The sequence below is a fragment of the Camelina sativa genome, chromosome 16 (genome assembly GCF_030686135.1).
Source record: "Camelina sativa cultivar CO46 ecotype springtype chromosome 16, ASM3068613v1".
Classification (NCBI taxonomy): Eukaryota; Viridiplantae; Streptophyta; class Magnoliopsida; order Brassicales; family Brassicaceae; genus Camelina; species Camelina sativa.
In genome coordinates this window covers 4,243,555-4,266,606 of record NC_141895.1, presented here as the reverse complement: position 1 = coordinate 4,266,606, position 23,052 = coordinate 4,243,555, and the positions used below count along the sequence as shown (strand labels likewise).

The following is a 23,052-nucleotide window of genomic DNA, read 5'->3' as shown; positions in this document are numbered from 1 at the left end:
TTATTGTTGTAATGAGATTTTAATTAAACAACTAAAACTCTTTAAGACAAATTAAAAAGAGAACTTGCTGTTTTTTCTTACCAAGTAGCAGTCGAAAGCCAAACCGGGACGAACGAAAACACACTTTTAAGCTTAACCGGGACTAACATTATGTTAAACCAACCTAAACCATACTTTATTCCAATTCTCTAATCTGATAAGCGGCGGCTAGTGACGATTGATACTGGTTAAGTAAACCAATTTTAATTTAATTTGGTTTGGATACCAGTTTTGGTTAGATTCGGTTTAACTAAATAAACCACTATAGGAAGGACACGTAAGTTATTCACGAACCACATCTGTTCCCTTCAAAAAAAAAATCTTCCAAGTCCTTTTCACTCTTCTCCCCTCCTCTCTCTCTATCCTCCATATCTACAGAGCTCGAGACGAGATTCTCCTTGTTCAACAACTCTCATCTGTAATCGATACAGGTTCTTTATTCTACTTATTCTCTTTTGTTAGATTCTGTGTATAATCTCGGTCGTTTGCATGACTCTGACTAGGTTTTGTTCAACAAACTCTGATTACGTCGCTTTTGTGCTAGTTTAGTCCCTTGATTCCCTAATTCTAGAAAATTCAGTGAAGTAAGAACCCAGAAGTATGATAGATTTATGGGTTAGTCGTATATCTGAGGAATAGGTTCTTCTATTTCTAAGATTTTGAATTGCATGTTCAGTCTGATTTTGCTATAAATCTAATTACTTTTGTTTTCTCTGTGATGGGTTTCAGATGGCAGCTTCATCTACTTGTCTTGTGGGAAATGGATTGACACTGCACACAGCAACCAAACAGAGGCTAAGTAAAAACTTCTCCAGCAGACAGATTGGGCTTTCCTCATCGTATTCTTCAGTGATTAGGACGTCTAGGTTTAACGTTGTGAAGGCTTCTTTGGATTCGAAGAAACATGAAGGAAGGAGAGATTTTCTGAAAATCCTGTTAGGGAATGCTGGAGTTGGTTTGGTTGGAAGTGGCAAAGCAAATGCAGAAGAACAAGCGGTTTCCTCGTCTCGGATGTCTTATTCTAGGTTTCTTGAGTATTTGGATAAGGATAGGGTGAATAAAGTGGATTTGTATGAGAATGGGACAATAGCTATTGTGGAAGCTGTTTCTCCTGAGTTGGGTAACCGTGTTGAGCGTGTACGTGTTCAGCTACCGGGGTTAAGTCAGGAGCTTCTCCAGAAGCTTAGGGCCAAGAATATTGATTTTGCAGCTCATAATGCGCAGGAAGACCAAGGTTCCGTGTTGTTCAACTTGATCGGTAATCTTGCTTTCCCGTTGCTTTTGATTGGTGGGTTGTTCCTTCTTTCGAGACGTTCTGGTGGTGGAATGGGTGGACCTGGTGGTCCTGGTAACCCTCTTCAGTTTGGTCAGTCCAAAGCGAAGTTCCAAATGGAGCCAAACACTGGTGTGACTTTTGATGATGTTGCTGGAGTTGATGAAGCAAAGCAAGATTTCATGGAAGTGGTGGAGTTTCTGAAGAAACCCGAGAGGTTCACTGCGGTTGGTGCCAAGATCCCGAAAGGTGTTCTCCTTATTGGTCCTCCTGGTACCGGGAAAACCCTTTTGGCAAAAGCCATTGCTGGTGAAGCTGGTGTGCCTTTCTTCTCCATCTCTGGTTCTGAGTTTGTTGAGATGTTTGTCGGTGTTGGTGCCTCAAGAGTCCGTGATCTTTTCAAGAAAGCCAAGGAGAACGCTCCTTGCATTGTCTTTGTTGATGAAATAGATGCTGTCGGTAGGCAAAGAGGAACTGGAATTGGTGGAGGTAATGATGAAAGAGAACAGACCCTCAATCAGCTCCTAACTGAGATGGATGGTTTTGAAGGTAACACTGGTGTTATCGTTGTTGCTGCAACCAATAGAGCTGACATTCTTGATTCTGCTTTGTTGAGGCCAGGACGGTTTGATAGACAGGTACTATCTGATTAATACACATTGGTATTTTTTGTAATCCTATATTACTCCTTGGTGGTGCTTACTTATAAGTTTCTGATGCAGGTAAGTGTTGATGTTCCAGACGTTAAGGGAAGAACAGATATTCTCAAGGTTCATGCCGGTAATAAGAAGTTTGACAATGATGTCTCACTTGAAATAATAGCAATGAGAACACCCGGATTTAGTGGAGCAGATCTCGCTAACCTCTTGAATGAGGCTGCTATATTGGCGGGAAGGCGAGCGCGGACATCAATATCATCTAAAGAGATTGATGACTCCATTGATAGAATCGTTGCTGGCATGGAAGGAACAGTGATGACGGATGGGAAGAGCAAAAGCTTGGTTGCTTACCATGAAGTTGGTCATGCAGTGTGTGGGTAAGTGAGAATCAGATCAAAAGCCTGTCTATTACTATCAAGAACTTACTTTGAAGTTATAAACTTTGTCCTTTTGCAGAACATTGACTCCAGGACATGATGCGGTGCAAAAGGTAACGTTGATACCAAGAGGCCAAGCGAGAGGTCTGACATGGTTCATTCCATCAGATGACCCGACACTCATCTCCAAGCAACAACTCTTTGCAAGAATTGTTGGTGGACTCGGTGGTAGAGCAGCTGAAGAAGTCATCTTCGGTGATTCCGAGGTGACCACTGGCGCAGTTGGTGACTTGCAACAGATCACCGGTTTGGCTAGACAGGTACGCACAACCTTCACATCTCTCATTCACGGGGCTTTTAATAAGTTTGATATTTTACTAGTTGATGATATTGAGAGCTTGAGACTGTTGAACTTTGTAGATGGTTACAACATTTGGAATGTCTGATATTGGACCATGGTCGTTGATGGATTCATCTGCTCAAAGTGATGTTATCATGAGGATGATGGCAAGAAACTCCATGTCTGAGAAGCTTGCAGAAGACATTGACTCTGCGGTGAAGAAACTATCAGACAGTGCATATGAGATAGCTCTAAGCCACATAAAGAACAACCGTGAAGCAATGGATAAGCTTGTCGAAGTGCTTCTGGAGAAAGAAACCATTGGCGGTGACGAGTTCAGGGCAATCCTCTCTGAGTTTACCGAGATCCCACCGGAAAACAGGGTTCCCTCCTCAACAACAACAACTCCAACAACAACAACAACAACAGCGCCAACACCAGCTTCCGTCTGAGTAATGGATTTGTATACTTGTATTACTTAATTTTTCTGTAAATTTTATCTGCCAAACTTGAACTACAGACATGTGATACTATCTCAAAAACTTAGTAACAAGTAAATGGTATATCCACCAAAGGTGTGTCTGTGTGTGTTATTAATTAATGTGTTCTTGATTATTCAAATTTTAAGAAATTTCTTTAAAGAATTTGCTGTCAAGATTTTGCAATATTATAAGAGAGAATGAAAAAGTAATTTGAAGCTTTAATAACACCAAATCGGTCTGGTAATTCATACTTCTGTACATTTTGGATACAATTATTACCTCAAACTTTAAGAGCCCCTAAACGCTTTACAAAAGACATAAAATTTGTACACCATGAGCTCTCTCTGCTTGATCAACCAACAACATCAAAGAATATTACCAAATTGATACTGTCACGCTTTGTTCAACTTCCAGGAGCTAACCTGAAACCACAGAGTAAACCCACAAAAATCAATGCTCAAAAATTCCAAATTAGTAAATATATAAAAACACAAAAGAAGAAGCAACATTTAATCAAAACCTTGAAAGCAAACGTTACGCATTTAATGGCTTCAGGCCACTTGCAATTCCATCATCACTAGCTCTCTCTTTCTTCACCCATACCATTGTTGAAGCAGAAGCAGCTCCTATAGGCTTTTTAAAACGCTGATACGCCAAATCAATCCCTTGCTTTGCCCGATTACGGTTACTCGGTTTGGTTTGTGCCTTGAGAGTTTTGGTGGTTTCATCTCTTTTGATAGAGAGATCCTCAAATTGGGTTTCTACGGCCGTCGCTGCTTTTTCACTTTTCTTCCTGTAAACTCGAATCACATCTTTCGCCGGTGTAACATTCTCCGTCGCGATTGAACCACAACCACCAGAATCGACAACAACAACATCATCTACCAAAGCCACATCTTGATGTGTGTTCTTCTTCTTACTATTAGACCGTTTCCTCCTAAATCCCCTATCCTTCTTCGGTAACATCTCCGCCGTATATTCACCTCCACCGCTCCCAACCTCCGCCGTGACTTCCGGTATCTCCTTCTCGACAAATCTTGCTCCTCCGCCGCTCGTAGATTTCTTTTTTCTTCCTTGATTGCTTCGATCCAAACGCTTATCCTCCTCCTCTGCTTTCTTCAGATCTTCTTCCTCCAATTGTTGTTGTTTCCATCGTGTCTCTTCTTCTTCCTTACGCTTCTTCTCTTTCTCATTGATCCAACGCTCCTGTAGCTGTAGGATGCTGATGTAGTTAGCTGGAATCGAAGCAGTAGTCTTCTTCTTTTTGCCGTCAGTGTTATCCTCCGCCATTGAAATCTTCTTTCTCCACAAACCTCCCTCGGTTAAGCTGTGTGTAAATGGAGAAAAGCAAAAACAGCTGAAAGGGAAGATAATAACTCAAGTTGTTTACTGCGCATTAACTTTATACCGCACTAGGAAAAAAGTTAGAAACCCCTTGATCTTATAGGCCCATTTGGCTGGCCCGTAACCTTTCACTTTTTGTTGAAAACGTTAAATTAATATTATTCCGAGGTTTCAAGAGAGTGGATTTAATCAGTTGAATTAATACGATCGTTTATTTTATAACGGCTACAAACATACACCGATGCTCTAACTATTTTATCTCTTAATAGAAACAAATAAAATTTTTGCTTTACCAAATTTAAAGATGATATTTTAATATTTTATCAAAAGAATGTAAACAAATCAAGGATGAAAATCATAATTCTAAAATCTAAGTTTCTATTATTTTAAAATCAACTTTTTTCTTTACCTTTATATTTTTAGTTTTTTGTTGGTGAATACTGAATAGTGAATAGTAAAGAATGTTTATATATTGTCCAATCATTTAATATATTGTTGTTAAATGTTAATTAAAAAAAAAGTCAAAAATATACATATACTGATTTACCATAACATGTTAGATTCTAAAATAAATACAATTAGATGGTGTTGTTTTGTAGATTTTCAGGTGTCGGAAAGATTGAAAAAAGAGCAAACCAATCTGACATAGGAATAAAGAAGACACATAGAGCCAAGCAAACATTTATTACCTTTTTATTTTATTTTGATTAAAATATTTATTACCTTTTCAATTATTTATTTTATTACCCTTTAAATTTATTAATAAATAAAAACCTTATCTCTCACACAACAACACACAGTCCAAGACTATTTTCTAAGCAACTTGCATCGCTCATTTGTCTCATCTCCCAAACTTCGAACGAGTCGCTGCTTCTCCTACGCTCTCTCTCTCTCTCTCTCTATATATATATATATAAAACCCGTCGACGATTCTTTTCTCTGTGTCTGACGTTAGAAGATAGGGGAGACAAAGAGTTATGGCTATGGCGATGATGATCCGAAACGCAGCAGCTTCACGTCGAGCAATGACTCCGATCTCAGGCGATTTCGGTGGTGGTTTGAGATCTATGTCGTCATGGTGGAAGAGCGTTGAGCCTGCTCCTAAAGATCCGATCCTCGGAGTTACCGAAGCTTTTCTCGCTGATCCTAGTCCTGACAAAGTTAATGTTGGTGTGGTGAGTCTCTCTGTTCTGTTTTCCCCTGTTACTTACGGATTTTGTTTCTTCTTTTTTCTTTTGGAGGATGTTATCAAAATTGAGGTCTTGTGGACAAAACAGGAATTGAGATTTGGTTTGGTGTTTTTGATCCTTTTAAGATGATCGAGGAGTCTTTGTATGCTGGCTTTACTTTTTTGGTTGATGAAGCTAATATGTGTTAAATTTGCTTAAATCATTTAGGGAGCGTATCGTGATGATAATGGCAAGCCTGTTGTCTTGGATTGTGTCAGAGAAGCTGAGCGAAGGCTCGCTGGGAGCACCTTCATGTAAGACTTTCTCTTTTCTCCTCCCTAAATGAGCTAACTTTAAGGCAATATATGTAAATGTGCTCATGGTTTCTTGATAAGTGCTTGTGGTGATATGTTGGGCACTTGTTTATATCGCATGCTTGTGAAAACTATCTAGTGGAGGGTGAACTCAAATCCTAATTCTGTATCATCGTTTTTGGCGTATTAAAAATATGTGATACTTCTTCATATGCATGCCTCATAGTAAGAACTCAGAAAGATCAACGTCATCAGTTATCTTATTTCTCTTATTTCACTAGACTGATCTGATCTGTCTCTATTGTCTTAATCGACTAAAGGGAGTACCTTCCTATGGGAGGAAGTGCCAAAATGGTGGACCTAACATTGAAGCTTGCCTACGGGGATGATAGTGAATTTATTAAAGATAAAAGGATAGCTGCAATTCAGACTCTTTCTGGCACTGGAGCCTGCCGGCTGTTTGCAGACTTCCAGAAACGTTTTTGTCCTGGTTCTCAGATCTACATCCCTGTACCAACCTGGTCCAAGTGAGTTTTATACAGTTTAATTTTATCATTTCCTGTAAGTTTGGCCAAGGTTTCTATTGCTTCCCCAAAATAGCATAGCTTATGTTTTCTTCTATCAACAGCCACCACAATATCTGGAGAGATGCAGAAGTCCCTCAAAAGACATATCATTACTATCATCCAGAAACCAAGGGCTTGGATTTCTCAGCATTGATGGATGATGTGAAGGTTGGCAAAGAACGTCTTCTTCAACAAGCAACTTTTCTTCATGTTCTTGTCAATCATATCCTAATTCTGTTAAGCCTTTTTTATATAGAATGCTCCGGATGGCTCGTTCTTCCTTCTTCATGCGTGTGCTCATAATCCTACTGGAGTAGACCCTACAGAAGAACAATGGAGAGAGATATCACAGCTATTCAAGGTGATAGATAACTTATCAATTGTTTATAATGACTTTTCTTCTCCCTGATCAGTCCGCTGCAAACTAACAGTGAGTTCTCGTTTCAGGCTAAAAGTCATTTTGCATTCTTCGATATGGCCTACCAAGGTTTTGCTAGTGGAGATCCAGCGAGAGATGCCAAGTCCATCAGGATCTTTCTTGAAGATGGTCATCATATTGGAATTTCTCAGTCTTATGCAAAAAACATGGGACTCTACGGCCAGAGGGTGGGATGTCTCAGGTATTCATTTTTCTCAGCAAATAACACCAATTCTTCTTCTTACAACCAGGAAAAATATGGAAATTAGAAATATATTTCAGCACTTTAAGTTTCGAATGTATGCGTCATCAAATTGTAAAGTCCATAGAGGTTCATTTAGTGATGAGGTAGAACTGAATATGAACATGACGAAATTGTCTTCTGCTGCAGCGTGCTTTGCGAAGATGCAAAACAAGCCGTGTCTGTGAAAAGTCAATTGCAGCAGCTAGCTAGACCAATGTACAGCAACCCACCTTTACATGGTGCTCAACTGGTCTCAACCATTCTTGAAGACCCGGAGTTAAAGAGTCTGTGGCTAAAGGAAGTTAAGGTACCATTCCATCATATTGTTACCTCCTTAACTACGTAGCTTCCTTCTTTATGCAATTTATCCCATTTTCCATGTTTCATGTGCACACATTATGAAAAAAATGCTAATTCTTTCATTCGTTACCTTATATCCATGTTCACTCTTTTGTGTTTAAAAATGAACTATGAAATTAAAATCTGATAAGCCATATGTATTATCTGTATCATAACAGGTCATGGCTGATCGGATCATCGGCATGAGGACTACTTTAAGAGAAAGCCTTGAGAAGTTAGGATCGCCTTTATCATGGGAGCACGTTACCAAGCAGGTAATTACAAATAAACTGTGTTTCTTTTGAAATTTGAACTCGTTGTCATTTCTCACCTTTCACTCACACAATCACATAATCCTATCTTTGTGGGGATACAGATTGGCATGTTCTGCTACAGTGGTCTAACACCAGAACAGGTTGACCGCTTAACAAGCGAATATCACATCTATATGACCCGTAACGGCCGTATCAGGTACATCCAAATTCCCCCATTTTTCTAACATCAACATGCAATGTCAATGCAATCTATTTCTAAATCATTGAGGATCTTGATGTTTTGGTTGCAGTATGGCTGGTGTTACGACAGGAAATGTAGGATACCTTGCAAATGCTATACATGAAGTCACCAAGTCTTCTTAAGTCATTTACTTGCATGTTTCAGCCAAAACATAAAAATTTTGTTTGAAGAGTCAATAAAACAGGAAGTCTTCGATTGTTTTCGTGGGAACTGAAAAGTTTACCCATAAGTCCATTCATAAACTGTTAGCTGGGCAATAAAAAAAGGCCTGAACCATGGATTCTTGAATATACAAAATTCAGATTGTTTTCTTCTCATTTGCTTTTTTTTTGTTACTTGTTTCCTTTCACTGTTTATGATTTTAAGATCTGTCTTATGAAACACGTCTATGCTATTTTTGCAACTTTGTCTATTATATGAGTTAGAGACTGCTCTGTTGTAGGCTTTAACTTTAGATTATCATGATTTCATTCCATCATTTCGGTTCTTTGTCTTGCAGATCTTTGGGACCGGATTTGTTTCTTTTCTTTACGGACAAAAACATATACAAATACTGATACACGAGAAAAAGTATCTCTACAAGTCAGTGAACAAAAAGAATATAATAGACACAATCATCACCTCTTGATTTCTCAAAAAGCTGAATTGGCCACGTCTAAAGGAGGAGACATCATCTCTTCTCACAAGCTGAGACTTAGTTAATCAGAAAGAAGTAAAATTTCCCCCTCCTCCTTTCCATAAAGCAGTTTGCTCTCCAAAAGCATCTCAGTCACGAGGTCATTTTCTAGGGACCAGCTTGAAACGGAAAGCCTCCATTCATCTGTCGCCTCACATGCTCTGGTATTAGCCTGTTGATAAGTTCCGGCGAAGCCCCAGCCAACTGAGAGATAGAGAGGTAACAGATTAAGTAACTGAATGTTTGGTTCTAGGCGAAGTTTGATTTTGTAGCGGTTTACAGTTAACACATACCTCTTGTTTGAAGTTGAACAAAGGTGGTAGAGGTCGGCCATTTGGAAGACGAGCATTTGGCTCGCGGAGTTCATTGAAAAATGGATGCGCACATGCTTCGAGCTTCAGACAGCAAACAAACATATGTCAATTAAAACAAGATCTCGCAGCCTCATTGAACAATAGGGGTCCAAAGAAGCCATAGAGAAACCAGTCTAACAATCAAGAGTACTTGTTAGTTTAGAAATACTAACCGCAGTGCAACGTAGACTGGGTGAGTATTGAAGAAGCCGAGATGCGAGGTCAATGGCTTCTGGAGGCATCCGCTTGTGGAAAACCTGAAGGTTACAAAGCAGTATGTGTATTCTGTTTAGTATATTTTTTTGTGAATATTGTTTAAGTAGCGAGTTAAGCAATTGTATGATCAGAAAGAAGTTAGAAAGTGCCATGCTTATAGATATATACCTTATGCCAGGGGTGAGCTTTGATTTGTGGGAATCTGAAGTCTGTGTAGTTTGGGTTCATGCATCGGATTTCTTCTCGAGTTGGAGTACCAAGAACCTATACCAACGCAGTAGCACATATTAAGACAAATCTATTAGATTATAGCAAGTTTATATACCAGGCATGACTTGACGGCAAGGTATGATGTAATAAAAAGAGGCTTCACCTTTATGATCTCCACTAGCTGGTCCACCGAGTTTTCTCCTGGAAATAACGGCTGTGAAAATAAATAGCATCAAAATGATTACAGAAGATTGCTTTAGTTCTCTTAGATATATAGAAGATAGATACACTAACCTGGCCAAGAAGGAGCTCTGCCAGAACACAACCAGCAGACCATATATCTATGGATGATGTATACTCTGTGGCCCCAAAGATGAGTTCTGGGGCTCGGTAATACCGGGAGCAGATGTATGATATGTTTGCTTCACCTTTCACCTAATATAAATAGCCAAATGTTGCAAATGTCAGGACAACAGAGAAATCTGTGATGGAGTTTTCACGGTACAGAACATGTGGACCATAGACCGCTGTAGACCGCTGCATCCAATACGTTTGTAAATTATTTTCATAACATTCACTTAAATGGAGGTTTTAACTACTGCATGTACAGACACATAAAAAAGATGAATATTAAAAGAGGCATAAATAAAGTTATAAACCTCTTACCAATACTTTAGCACTTCCAAAATCACAAAGCTTACACTGATGAGTGAGAGGGTCAACCTGTGGAACACACCAGAAAACTAAATTACAATATAGTCAAGTTTATCCAAAAAAAAAACACACCGTAGATCAACGTACCAAAAGATTTTGTGGTTTCACATCTCGGTGACAGACACCAGGTGCAGTATGGATATAAGCCAAGCCTCTGAAGATCTTCACAACATATTATTCAACCCGTTTCAGCATAAACACAACAGAGTAAGTATATTTGTTAGGGGAAACAGTAGATAACAATGCATACTTGGTAAGTGTAAAGCTTGACATAGAAAATAGGCATCCTCTGGTTTGAATTAGTATAGTGCTTCAATACTCGGTACAACGTTTCAGGTACATACTCCATAACGAGATTGAGGAAAAGCTCATCTCTACTCGTTGTAGAGAAGAAACAGTGCTTCAAGGAAACCACATTTGGATGGTCGATTAGTCGCATTAATTGCAACTCTCGGTTTTTATAGCGGCGATCTTGCAAAACCTTCTTAATAGCTACCGATTCTCCAGTTTCCAAGCATTTTGCCTAGAATGGTAAGTTAACAATCTGATTAGAAAGGACAGAAAAAACCATTGCCTACCGAGAGGCTTAAGTGACAAGCACAACGGTACCTGGAATACAATTCCGAATGATCCTGTTCCAACAACCCGCTCGGCCATGTAACTAATCACCTGTAAAGCCCAGAAGTAAAAAACTACTTCAAGTTGGATTAAATGAATCATAAACAAGTCAAAATCATAAATTCATTTGTTGAAGTTATATATGGGAAAAACAACATAATAAATGATTAATCTAAACCCTTAGATAAGGTAACCTTCCATTTAAAAGATTTAACAAACAACAGAATCAAACCTGTTTAGGTTCACCATTTTTGCCTCCAATTGTAGTTGAAATGATATGACCAGTAACAGCATAATTTCCTTCTATGACAGCAGCAGACATATCCTGCAATCAAAACCTGAACATATTATTACCAGCATTAAACTACCCTTGTCCACAAATAATTAAGGAAAGTAGTAACAAAAATGTAAATCTGAACGATGTTGCATGTTCCTATAAACCAGAGGCTAAGTTGATATCAAGAGAAGATATGCATACTAGTGGTTAAAGATAAGTAAATGGTAAGTGGGGGTTCAAAGGTAAAGCAACATTAGGAATGTCAACTATTTCCTGGACATATAAAAAAAATTGTACAAAATCAAAAGACACAATCATAGACACCATGGAACAAAAACACTGTCAGGTGAAGAAACAAAGCAAAAGAACACAAAACAAAACAAAAGAGTTCAGAATCAAATACAGATTGCAAAAAAAAAAGAAGAGAGACAGAAAGAATGGGCCAAGAATCATACAAGTAAGTACACTAATACTCCAAAACCTGTCAGAAAACTAAAAAGACTCAAAGATCCACAAGTACTTTTGTGAAGCCAAATAAAGCAAGCTGACGAATCTTTCATAACATGAGAGAGCAAAACAAAATAGTAAGAGATTTACATCGTCGTCTTGCTCTTAAATTAACTCAGAGACAAGAAATTTTACTGTTTCTTTAACCTTTATTTCTTAATTAGGGTTCAAAGGTTTATCACTACTAGTAATCAAAAATAGCTCAAGAAATCAAATCTTCACTAGAAAATTTAAGCTGAAGAAAAGTATAACTAGCTACTAAGAAGTCAAAAAACGAACAATCTTCTTCGATGAGCTCTATGGTGAGAGGAACGCTGAATAAAAAAAGAACACAGATCGATTCACTAACACATCTAAGCTGCTAGATCTAGCCGAGATCTAGAAAACCCACAAATCGAAAAATTAAAAACGCATTCTTTACGAAACACCAAACGTAAAGGATCAAACATAGAGAGAAAGAGAGATACACACTCAAACGTGAAGTTGAAAGAAAGAAAAAGAAAAAAAAAAACCAAACCTTGTCTGAATCCATATCGGGACGACGTTTCAAAGCATCTCCGCCGTGAAGATGCGGTGGCTGTGAAGCTAGAGACGGAGGCTGAGGCCCCAATGGTATTGAAGTCATGTGCTTTTTACAGCTTTCTTCTCTCTCTCTCTCCCCCACACTCAAAGAGTAAAAGACTATTCGTTCTTTTTTCTCTCTCACCTGTGGTTTGTGTTGTGTCTAAACTTGAGAAATCGTTTCAAAGATCAAACGAGAACCCACGCTCGAGTTCAGCGCGTGTGTAAGACGAACCAAAGAGAACGCTTATCTGTTGTTGTTAATTAAAGTAGTACTGTACTAATTAATTAAGTGAAGTGATTAGTGAACCTGGTGAATCCATAACCCCCTTAATGCAACTAATTTTTGGATGTTAATGTCAACATGTTTACACAATCAGATAATAAAACAATATAGTGCCTGATGATGATAACATGTTTTATTAGTTTTGGTAACACCTACTTTTTCTCTTGTTGATTAAATGTTGTTTGGAGTTTCCAACACAATTTCAAAAACTTCGCTCTTTAATATGTTTATCTATGTGTACTTTTTTTTTTCTCTAAAGGATTCTTCTTCATTGATAAAAACTGGAGTTTTACACACTAAAACCCCAAAAGATAAGGGAAACTTGTAAACAAACAACTTCTAATACAATACCAAACCCAACACTGCAAAGCTAATAAAGATTCAACTCTGAAAATCAGTTCTTTGAAGCTTGGAATGGACTCCAAGAACAGGAAGACAACGACGCTTGGAAAGGATAAAGATGCAGCCAAACAGATTAGCAAAGGACTTGTAGAACCAAGATGAAGAGAAGCACCAACCATGGATTGAAATTACCACCCCTTCTAGACCGCTACATCTTCAATTGAAACTCAACCCAGTACCTCTTGAAGTGCTTCAACCAAACCAGGCGAAGACACGAGACTACAACTGTTGAAATGTCCCGGTTGAAAAACTTTATTTAATAAGCGGGGAGGAAAGAAACTTCATCTATTGGGCGAAATGAAAGGGCCTCGAGAACATCTTCTTCATAGAGGAATGATAACCTTTTCTGTTTTCCAAAACGGGATGACTTCACACCGAAACTGAACCAACGAAAGCAAAACCAGAATCACCTAAACAGAGATAGATGGAGATTGGACCGAACCTAATTCCATTGCACCACCTCAAGAGAATTGATTTGATTGATAGATGAACAGACCAACCAAATCAACTCCATCTGAAGCAAAGAAATGAAACTGAAAACAAGATTTATTTCTAGATCTGGATTCGAAATCAAAACTTTGTTGTGGACAGAACCAAAGCAAAAGAGAACAAATAAGAAATTATTGAAACCTAAACAAACATGGGGCCACCGTCATAAGGACGGCGGCCACCGTTAACAGAGCGATTAGATCTGAACTTTTGAGGCGGCTATTAGGTTTTTGAGAGAGAAGTAGGTTTTTTCCCGTGGTTGTTTTTAGAGAACCGCGTCTATGCCTATCTATCTGTACTATTAATACAAATTTTTAATAGTATTAATTTCTGTTTTTTATTATTTATTATTCATTCATTGGTCAAATCTCTTACTACTATTCATGGAACCTCTTTTAAGTAAAGTCATATTTTATTTTAGACGTTTATTAAAGTTTCATAGAATGTATTCTATTTTAGACATTTATTAAAGTTTCATAGAATAGTCGCACACTTGTTTCCAAGTGAATATTTTGAGATTACTATCATCCTACTTTCAATTGGATTCAATTACAGTTAAAACTTCAGAGAAGTAGGTGAAGATATTAATCTATTCCATAGAGGATTTTAGCTAAATATAACATGATTTTATGATAAACTTTTCATTAAAAATGCAATTAGTTATAGCTCCAGTCCAGCGTATGTTGTGTGTTTCTTCTTATCTTTTGTGATAGAGGTCATAGAAGCAAACTAATACGGCCATGGATAAAGGTGGCTGCAACCGACAACATCCCCCCAAGCTAAACCGAAGCCACCAGTTCGGCCGTCACTCAAAAAGATTAGCATTATACTTTCTTGTGTTATATTTTGGTTAAGTTTGAGAATTTTTTTTTTCCGTTTTGGGCAGTGCTGGAAGAAGGTGTTCCTAACAAACCGACGCAACCCGAAGAGACACCTGAAGTGGTGCGACTGATAAATTAGTGGAAGGAAACATCAATGAAGGACATGATGGCACTGCAACTTCGGCAAACGATGGTGACGGACTCCATATTCCCTCGTGTAGCAACAGCAGTCACTTCCAAGGATGCATGGGATGCATTGGAGTCAGAATTTCAAGGAACTTTGCAAGCTCGATTGATAAAACTTCAATCGTTGAGAAGAGAGTATAAAAATCAGAAAATGAATGAAGGTGAAAACATCAAAGTTTTCACAGGAAGGTTAATTTATTTGGGAAATCAATTAAGGGTTAATTGAGAAGAGAAGACTGACTACAAAATTGTCCAAAAAATTCTCATATCTCCCCCTCAAAGATTTGACAGTATTGTCGTTGTGATGGAGCAAACGAAGGATGTAACGTTGTTGCCAGTGACATACTTGATAGGAAGTAGGAACGTTGAAAGCACACGAGCAGCATGTATTAATTCGAGAAGAACGATCAACGGAAAGAGCGTTCTATGGAGAAAACAAATCTGAAGTCAAGCGTCAAAAGAATGCCAAGAAGTGGTGTGGCGTTTGCAAACGTAACAATCACAATGAGAGTGATTGTTGTATGAAGAAGAACACCAAAGGTGTTCTTTTGCAACAAGTGGCTAACAGTGAGAGAAAATGTTTTGTGTTTAACAAACCGGGATATTTAGTCAAAAATTGCAAACTAAAAAGAATCGAGGGAGCGGATCTAAGTCTAAAAGAGACAGATGATGAGGATCACATGTTGTTCAGTATGGTTGAAGAAGGAGTATCATCAAAAGTAAAAGATGAGACATGGTTAGTTGACAGGGGATGCACTAACCATATGACCAAGGAAGTTAAATACTTCATCACTCTTGATCAGAGTATAAAGGCGCCGATCAGAGTGGAGAATGGTCAATGTGTAATGACGGCAGGGAAAAGAAATATCCAAATGATGACAAGCCAAGGAGAGAAGATCATTAAAGAGGTGTCTCAGCATCATCCCGTTTCATGTAATATTAACGTCTCTCTTTTTTTTTAATTTGCTTTTGCAACTTTGGATTTGCTTTTTCCGGTTTTGTGGTTATCTTTTGTTTTCGGATGTTTTCTATCTAAGTTTCTATGTTTATGTTATGATGTCAATGAATGTGGTTTACAGACAATGACAATGTCTATATATAGATTGAGAAAAGACACAACATGAAACAACACAAACTAGGAGTTGTAACTCTTCACACATGTAAAAGACATGTCATTTAATGTATGAAATCAATTAAACTGAAACATTACTAAGAAACTCAATTATATTCTAACAGTCCCTCTTAATTGAGTTTCTGTTTCACTCCAAGCTTCCTCTTGCATTAATGTCGAACTCTTCATCATCTGATATGTTTAAACAACCTTCTCCTTCCCTTGCAAGTAAGGCACTTGCGTCTGAGTTATTCCATTTAAATGGAAAACTCTTATGCTTCATCTCAATGTTCAATATCCTTCTCCCTTGAGGATTGTTGATGAGACATCTCTTGTCTTCAAATAAGACTTTGTATCCTTTTGATATCATTTGAGAAACTCAATAGATTTCTCGCTAAACCGGCCACTAGAAACACCTCTTTGTTGATCTTCCTCCTTGACTTGTCATCATTTAGATATTTCCTTTCCCTGCCGTCATTACATATTGACCATTCCCCACTTTGATCGACACCTTTATACTCTAATCAAGAGTGATGAAGTATTTAACTTCCTTGGTCATATGGTTAGTGCATCCGCTGTCAACTAACCATGTCTCATCTTTTATTTTTGATGATACTTCTTCTTCAACCATACTGAACAGCATGTGATCCTCATCATCTGTCTCTACTAGACTTAGATCCGCTCCCTCAGTTCTTCTTAGTTTGCAATTTTTGCTAAATGTCCCGATTTGTTACACAGGAAACATTTTCTCTCACTGTTAGCCACTTGTTGCGAAAGAACACCTTTGTTGTTCTTCTTCATCTAACAATCTGTGATTGTTACGTTTGCAAACGCCACACCACTTCTCAGCATTTTTTTGACGCTTGACTTCAGATTTGTATTCTCCTTAGAACGCTCATTCAGTTGATCATTCTTCTCGAATTGATACACGCTGCTCATATGCTTTCAACTATTCTATCAACTTTGTCACCAACAACGACGTTAGATCTTTCGTTTGCTCCATCAATACGAGAATACTGTCAAATCTTTGAGGGAGAGATATGAGAATTTTGGACGATTTGGTAGTCAATCTTCTCTTCTCCATTAACCTTTAATTGATTTGGGAAATCAATTAACTTTCTTGTGAAAACTTTGATGTTTTCACCTTCATCCATTTTCATGCTCTCTTCTTAACGATTGAAGTTTTATCAATCGAACTTGCAGAGTTCCTTGAAATTCTGACTCCAATGCATCCCATGCATTTTTGGAAGTGACTGCTGGTGCTACACGAGGGAATATGAAGTCAGGCATTGTTGTTTGCAGAAGTTGCAGTGCCATCATATCCTTCATTAATGCTTTCTTCCACTGATTTATCAGGTGTCTTTTCGAGTTGCGTCGGTTTGTTAGGAGCATATTCTTTCACCACTGCCCACAATTCACGTGTCTTTAAGATAGGCTACATTTTTAACGTTTTCTAACATTTGGTCCAATTTGAACTTTGAAGGATGTTTAAAAGTCTTAGGATAAGGTCTGTGGACTAAGCACATGGGCGATCGTAATCCATTTATTATCATATCCTTTTGTTTAATAACTCGTTCTTTGGATTCCAACCGTCTATGAATTAAGTTCTTAAAATATGAACTTGTAGTTTACAAAAAAAATTGTATATCTCAGATTCTGAATTTTACTTGATATTTCTTATGTATATGTTTTTTTTGGGTATACTAAATAATTTTATCGTGTGGAGGTTGATATATACTTGATATAATTGTCAGATTAGCAGCATACATATTCTATACGTAAATATATCAAAATGTTGCTAAAATAAATCAGTCACAATCTAAGAATTAAGGTCGATCCCATTTCTCAAACCAAACCCATTGATTGCAAATTTGTGATAAGTCATATTTCATATTTGGTGAAGTGTGTGGGTGGCTCGTACAGTAGTCAAGTGATGTTTGTTTACACATATAAAAGTCGTCGATCGGCGATATATCTATCTTTTAAGGTTAGAAACAAATCGGTCATATTGGTCGGAAAACAGGCCCAACCTTAAGTTTAGAATGTCTAAAGCACACATCAAAACATTTGGGTTTCTACGATAATACTAACGGCACAGATAACATACAACAATATTTTGATACATTAAATAACATGATCTGGTGACAAATTATTCATGAAAATGATTCCATGCACGGGAAAAAAAAAAACCAAACAAAGAACTATTAAAGTATATGATTCCACGGGAAAGAAAAAAACCAAACAAAGAACTATTAAAGTAACATTAAACTGATAATAGGACGTTGCAAGAATAAGATAGATATTAAGATTATGAGTGCTTAGGTATGCTTACATGTTCTAAGAATATCGGTTACACATCTAAATATACGTTCTAAGAAAAGTACCCAAAGATATATCTAGCAACCTCCTCCACCACCGCAACCTCCTCCTCCTCCTCCGCAACCGCAACCGCCACCACCACCACCGCCACGCCAACAGCTACCTGAATCCTTCTTCTTTTCAAGGCAAGCAAAAACCGCCACTGTTACAAGTGATAAAGACAGAAGAAACATGAAGATCAAGAACAAAACATCACCAAATGCATTAGCTTCTTTCATATCTCAAACTAGCTGATGAAGACACCTCTCTCTCTCTCTCTAACTTTTGTTTTTACTTTCTCTAGACTTTGTTTGAGATATTTACACATTTGATCTTCCATGCATGCCACTATAAAGAGATGAAATTTGAATATTTTCACACCAATATTAATTGTCTCAAAAATTTCTCTAGCTAGTGTCTAATTAAGTCAATGTATTCAATTCAGTTCTGCAGTTTTCAGGTTTCCTTTCTAGTGGGGATATTAAAGACAAATTACAAAAGAACAAAACAAAGTCTAGTAGTAGAGAATAAAGAAGCAGTGTCACGTTATGGAGTATTATTGCCATAAAATCTCTGTTAACATGAGCTGTACATCACTTCAACAAGAAACCTCCCCCCCCCCCCCCCCCCCCCCCCAACAAGTGACAGACAATTATATCTCCAAAGCTTTTCTCTTTATCATTGAACCTTTTGATTCAGATTTACACAAATAATTATAAGAAAGAAAAAAAACAAACTTTATTGGCCATTCCCCTTCTTTATTAATGTTGAGATTTACATGTAATTTTGTGTGAAAATTTTACAGTTTCTTCATTACCTCCACTGGGAATGTCTTGCTATGCCTCTGGTATAGTGTTGAGTGTTTCCTGAAAGATCAAAACATATTTAGTAAGTCTTAACTTCAAAAAAAATTAGACACATTTGTAAAAGTGAAGGGTTAAGTTTCTTGTTTATTTAATTACCTTGGAGAAGCACACAAAACCTTGTTGTGTATTGGACGTTTTGACCATAGTTTCCCACTTTGGATTTGTTTGAACCTTGGTGAAGTGATTCTCATCGCCAAGAGACTGTAACCATGTGAATGAGTTGTTCTTTGATGGTATTGTTGGTAGTGTACGCTTTAACCAAGAATCTGAAGGAGCTTTTGGTAATGGTGGTGGAGGAACAGTGTGATAAGATGACCGATGATGAATCCTTGGACTTTTTTCAAGATTTTTTGTGATTCCCTGCAACTGGTCTTCAAGATTAATCTTCTTCTCCTTTGTAATCTCTACCACATTGGATTCTGGCACTGCAACAATAGCTTGATCAGGACACTCTTCAACTTTTTCACTTGAGAATTTAGTGAAATCCTCATCTTTGTTCTCATTCATTTCCTCGGTGCTTTTAGGCTGTGGGATAACAGCTTCTTCATCGACTTCAGTCAAGTTCTGAACATCTTTAACAGGAACAATCTCTAGTGAATATTGTTTCTTGGACTCTTCTTGTACCTTCTTATCTACTGAATGCACAGTGTCTACATACAGAGTTTTCTCTGCCACAGGAGTCTCAGAGGAAGGTTCCCATGTATTATCATCGCTAGCCAACAATTCACCAAAGTTTTTGCTGACTTTTGCGCGTGAAGCAGTGCCAAAGTTCTCAAGTTTTTCCTTTCCTTGTGGAATAGAAGATACTGATAAGGACTCACCTTGAGAAGACCCTTGTGCAACTAGCTTCAACTTACTCTTATCTTCATTGGTTTGTACCTTGTTCTGACTTTCATTAGTAGGTGCAGGATCTTGATACTTAGAACGCATACGACGAACAGAAACAGCTCTTGGCGCCTGCATTCTCACAGATGGAACCGGATTCAATAGTCCTAAAGAGCTTCTCAAGCAGATTTGAGGGACTAATCCACAAACACCAGAAGCCATGCTGCTTGTATTCTCATCTTCCTCTTCTTCTTGATCAAGCGAATGATGGAATCGATAAGGATTTTGCTCGACTTTGTTCTGTTTCTCCTTTACAAACACGACCTTCTTGTTCAACTGCTTCACCGGTTCTTCTGGTTTAGGCGGTTTCCTAACAAGATGTGGAGGTGTTTCTGAAGTCAAGGCTTTAGCTGCAGGCAAGAATCTCCCCATCATTAGATCCTGAGTTTGTCGATCACTAGATAAAGTCCCAAATGGCTCTACTACTATCCCTGAACCATCCAAACCATTCACACCACTAACATTACTACAGTTGAAGAAGAATGACTCAGATCTTGAAAGTGTATCAGTTGCATCAAGATAGGTACCATCACTATCATAATCATCAAACCGTGAACTATTATGACTCTTTGCATCCTCCACATGATATGATGATACATTATTACTAACAGTTTTGGTCTGGTGATCAGCTCTGGCTTCTGGTTTCCTCACTAACTCTACTCGCTCTCTACCAGGAGGAAGCTTTGGCACAAAATGTGGCTCAACGTTACTTTGTAAAACCGGTTTCCTTTCGTCTTTTGGCTTTCCGGGTTGATGTTCCCATTGAAAAGGAACAGTTCCTGGATTTCTCACAGGACCTGACTTAATATCAGACTTGTAAACAGGTGGAGAAGGAAGAACCTTGTTTGTTACTGAATCAAAAGATCTTGTTTTGCTCTCAGATTCTGAAGTTTGCGTAGGACGTCTGATGGATATAAGCGGGCGGTTGAAATCTAATTGCTTCTCTTCCATCATTAAGCTCCCCATTAACATGAATTGCTTCTGCATAATCAAAATCAATCATTAGAAGACTTGCAATACTTCAAACATCATGTAATTTGCAGAAATAAACTCAATTGTGATAAGTCTTGATGGAACTTTTTCACAGCTTCTTGAAAGCATATCAAGATTTAATCTTTCTTCGTTAGTATGAAAACCCAACAAGAGTATGAAGCAAACAAATACATACTCAAAGGTGAAGTCATTATATATGAATCCAAAAGCAATTTTAGAAATTAGTAAAAACAAACAAAGAAAAATATTTGATCTTTAGTTTCTTTTTTTTTTTTTTTTTTTTCTAATCGAAATCTAAAATACACAGGAGTATACGCAGATACGTATTCGTACTTATTCTGTAAAAGAATCAGAAGCAGGAAAACAGAGAAGGTGTTAAAAAAGAGCTCAAGATTGTGTTTCTTTTAGAAGAAACAGAGTACAGAGTAATGATTAATAGCACTGCAGGAAGGAGAAGACGAAACAGAGACATAAAGATACATATAGAGATGAGGTGAGAAAGTGAAATAACGTACCAGTTAGAAAACGCGGAGTTGAAGATAGAGAGAGATGGAGAAGAAAGAGATCAGAGAAGAGAAGACAAGTGAATGAAAATATTAATGAAGAGAGGAGGTGAGGTGAAACGAGAATATATGAGGTTGTCATATTCTTCCTACTTCTTTCTCTTTAGGCTGCCTCCGTCACTTTTGATTTGTCCCTTTCTTTGAATAATAACATAAGTTTTTATTTAATTTTGTATAAAGAATATACAGAATTATAGTTATATAATGCATGTTGATTAATTTAGTAATGCTAAAAATGGAATTTTATTTTTTCTTCTTTTTTTGTTCACACTAGTTGTTGCATTTTTCCTTATGTCTTTCTGTCTCTGTCATCATTTTTCTTTTTACGTTCATCTCATGTGCTTGGTATGATAATTAATAGGGAGAATTTAGTAGGCATGCAAATATATTATACCAGAGATGTTTTGTTTTGTTCCTCGAAAACAGATCGTTTTCAAGTATGCTAATTAGTTGGAGATTTCCTATGATTAATTATGTATAGTTGGGAGATAACAATGAATTAAATCAGATAACTAGTTAACTACCACATGGTGATTAATTTTTTAAATATGATACAAGATGGGACGATAAGTATGTATATATACTAATCTCTAAAGGTAAGGTATTGGCAACGAGATCTATACATTTCTTAAGATTTGAATTTTCAAAAAGTAAAATGATACTGTTATTTATATGTTGAACAATAATACAAGTATTTCTATTAAAAGAATTTAATAGTTTTCAGAAAACATGTTTCATATTGTGAATACATGTTCAGAATAACATTAGTATCGATAAATCCAACATTCACAAATCAAATATGTGAATGATAGATATATGGGAACAAATCCAGTATACTAGTATAAAACAAATAACGAAAATGTATATACTACTATCGAGTAGTGGGGAACAAAAAAAAAAAAAAAAGAAGAATAAATCTGGTGCTAGGTTGTCAGATATTTATATATAAACAAATAGAGAGTAGTGACCAAAACAAGAAAGAAAAGAACCTTTTTCTAACATACGTTACTTATATTTCCAACTAATCATACGTTACTTTACACTTCTTCTTTTTGGGAAATGAGGTATATGTACGAGTCTAAGGTTTGCGAAAAGTTAACAAAATTCATTTTTTTTTCTTCGCTATAACTCTTTTTTTAGTAATTAGTAGAGATCGAAATTACACTATATTTACTAGCCATACTCTTTTGTTAGATAAAGAAAACTAAATTCTGTAAAACAAAGCATCTTGGTTTTGTTCTATATGATGATTTTTTTATAAATAAAAATCGTAAAGACTTGGGGGGTGGTTTAGTTAATAGAGTCATCAGATCTCAATTCTTTCGTCAGTGAATCATGTGAGGAGGAGTGGTGTGGTCATCGGTTACTTTACATTTTGTATTTTTTGGTATTTATTGACGTGCGTAATCCGTGATGGTGAAATTGCACTAATTTACGAATAAATTAATCCTTTTCGAATATGACCGACGTATCTGGTCTGGTGGTCCACTTATTACAGCCAAATTATTTCGTAGTCCGAGCCTTTAAAATACTACATTTATGTGGAATGTTTCTCTTAATACTAGTTTAGAAAGGTTATACGATGTGTTTACACTTTTAACCCAAAAAAATTGGTATAAGATGTTCAAAATGGCTGGTAAGTATAGTGCTACACTGTGACTTCACGTTGAATTCATAAAACCTTTCTATAACATTGTTATAAAAAATCCAGCATTTTAGCACTTGAATTCTTGAAAATTTCACTGAAGCATCCACGGATAAGCAGTTAATACACAAAGAAATAAATGAGCTGAAGACAGTGATGTACGTCACGTCCTTTTGGCTTCTCTTTCTTACCTTTTAAAAGCTTCATCTCATCTCATTTTAGATTTTGATTTTTT

The 23,052-nt window shown here is 37.1% G+C and overlaps 5 protein-coding genes across 8 annotated transcripts; 2 read left to right on the top strand and 3 right to left on the bottom strand.

Moving 5' to 3' along the window:
* Positions 1-307: 307 nt before the first annotated feature.
* On the top strand, positions 308-3,262 carry LOC104749780 (ATP-dependent zinc metalloprotease FTSH 2, chloroplastic). The gene is made up of 5 exons (XM_010471478.2): positions 308-470; positions 769-1,950; positions 2,035-2,348; positions 2,428-2,668; positions 2,769-3,262. The coding sequence occupies exons 2-5, from the start codon at positions 769-771 to the stop codon at positions 3,138-3,140; spliced, it is 2,109 nt and encodes a 702-aa protein (XP_010469780.1). The 5' UTR covers positions 308-470; the 3' UTR covers positions 3,141-3,262.
* A 106-nt stretch (positions 3,263-3,368) lies between these two features.
* On the bottom strand, positions 3,369-4,584 carry LOC104749779 (uncharacterized). Its single transcript, XM_010471477.3, has 2 exons — positions 3,691-4,584; positions 3,369-3,592 (listed from the first exon to the last, which is right to left on the bottom strand). Exon 1 carries the CDS (start codon positions 4,458-4,460, stop codon positions 3,705-3,707), a length of 756 nt encoding a protein of 251 aa, XP_010469779.1. The 5' UTR covers positions 4,461-4,584; the 3' UTR covers positions 3,369-3,592; positions 3,691-3,704.
* Positions 4,585-4,732: 148 nt separating this feature from the next.
* LOC104749778 (aspartate aminotransferase, mitochondrial) lies at positions 4,733-8,397 on the top strand. The gene is made up of 10 exons (XM_010471476.3): positions 4,733-5,689; positions 5,912-5,997; positions 6,318-6,524; positions 6,626-6,731; positions 6,820-6,924; positions 7,011-7,183; positions 7,373-7,532; positions 7,744-7,839; positions 7,941-8,035; positions 8,130-8,397. The coding sequence occupies exons 1-10, from the start codon at positions 5,492-5,494 to the stop codon at positions 8,200-8,202; spliced, it is 1,299 nt and encodes a 432-aa protein (XP_010469778.1). The 5' UTR covers positions 4,733-5,491; the 3' UTR covers positions 8,203-8,397.
* A 185-nt stretch (positions 8,398-8,582) lies between these two features.
* Positions 8,583-15,464, bottom strand: LOC104749777 (shaggy-related protein kinase zeta). 2 transcript variants are annotated; one of them, XM_010471475.3, is made up of 12 exons: positions 12,169-15,464; positions 11,100-11,192; positions 10,859-10,918; positions 10,500-10,772; positions 10,337-10,411; positions 10,202-10,258; positions 9,830-9,970; positions 9,699-9,749; positions 9,494-9,589; positions 9,283-9,366; positions 9,050-9,151; positions 8,583-8,960 (listed from the first exon to the last, which is right to left on the bottom strand). In XM_010471475.3, exons 1-12 carry the CDS (start codon positions 12,274-12,276, stop codon positions 8,865-8,867), a joined length of 1,236 nt encoding a protein of 411 aa, XP_010469777.1. In that variant the 5' UTR covers positions 12,277-15,464; the 3' UTR covers positions 8,583-8,864. The 2 variants fall into 2 exon arrangements, with proteins under 2 accessions (XP_010469777.1, XP_087347370.1); XM_087491244.1 differs by having other exon boundaries at positions 11,100-11,205; positions 12,169-12,361.
* Positions 15,465-17,742: 2,278 nt separating this feature from the next.
* LOC104749776 (uncharacterized) lies at positions 17,743-21,302 on the bottom strand. Of its 3 annotated transcripts, XM_010471473.3 has the most exons (4): positions 21,125-21,302; positions 18,828-20,597; positions 18,683-18,731; positions 17,743-18,028 (listed from the first exon to the last, which is right to left on the bottom strand). In XM_010471473.3, the coding sequence occupies exons 2-3, from the start codon at positions 20,586-20,588 to the stop codon at positions 18,702-18,704; spliced, it is 1,791 nt and encodes a 596-aa protein (XP_010469775.2). In that variant the 5' UTR covers positions 20,589-20,597; positions 21,125-21,302; the 3' UTR covers positions 17,743-18,028; positions 18,683-18,701. The 3 variants fall into 3 exon arrangements, with proteins under 3 accessions (XP_010469775.2, XP_010469774.2, XP_010469776.2); XM_010471472.3 differs by lacking the exon at positions 17,743-18,028 and having other exon boundaries at positions 18,387-18,731; XM_010471474.3 differs by lacking the exons at positions 17,743-18,028; positions 21,125-21,302 and adding an exon at positions 20,943-21,068 and having other exon boundaries at positions 18,387-18,731.
* Between the last annotated feature and the right edge of the window lie 1,750 nt (positions 21,303-23,052).

Bases quoted from the DNA above. Each gene is read 5' to 3' on its own strand.
- LOC104749780 (XM_010471478.2), top strand. From the start codon at position 769: ATGGCAGCTTCATCTACTTGTCTTGTGGGAAATGGATTGACACTGCAC. The intron at 1,951-2,034 runs GTACTATCTGAT...TTTCTGATGCAG, and splicing joins CAGGACGGTTTGATAGACAG to GTAAGTGTTGATGTTCCAGA. The intron at 2,349-2,427 runs GTAAGTGAGAAT...GTCCTTTTGCAG, and splicing joins GTTGGTCATGCAGTGTGTGG to AACATTGACTCCAGGACATG.
- LOC104749779 (XM_010471477.3), bottom strand. From the start codon at position 4,460: ATGGCGGAGGATAACACTGACGGCAAAAAGAAGAAGACTACTGCTTCG.
- LOC104749778 (XM_010471476.3), top strand. From the start codon at position 5,492: ATGGCTATGGCGATGATGATCCGAAACGCAGCAGCTTCACGTCGAGCA. The intron at 6,925-7,010 runs GTGATAGATAAC...TTCTCGTTTCAG, and splicing joins AGATATCACAGCTATTCAAG to GCTAAAAGTCATTTTGCATT. The intron at 7,840-7,940 runs GTAATTACAAAT...GTGGGGATACAG, and splicing joins GGGAGCACGTTACCAAGCAG to ATTGGCATGTTCTGCTACAG.
- LOC104749777 (XM_010471475.3), bottom strand. From the start codon at position 12,276: ATGACTTCAATACCATTGGGGCCTCAGCCTCCGTCTCTAGCTTCACAG. The intron at 10,773-10,858 runs GTACCGTTGTGC...TTACCATTCTAG, and splicing joins CATTCGGAATTGTATTCCAG to GCAAAATGCTTGGAAACTGG. The intron at 9,750-9,829 runs GTTAGTGTATCT...TTATTTTCACAG, and splicing joins CAGAGCTCCTTCTTGGCCAG to CCGTTATTTCCAGGAGAAAA.
- LOC104749776 (XM_010471473.3), bottom strand. From the start codon at position 20,588: ATGTTAATGGGGAGCTTAATGATGGAAGAGAAGCAATTAGATTTCAAC. The intron at 18,732-18,827 runs GTAATTAAATAA...TTGATCTTTCAG, and splicing joins GTTTTGTGTGCTTCTCCAAG to GAAACACTCAACACTATACC.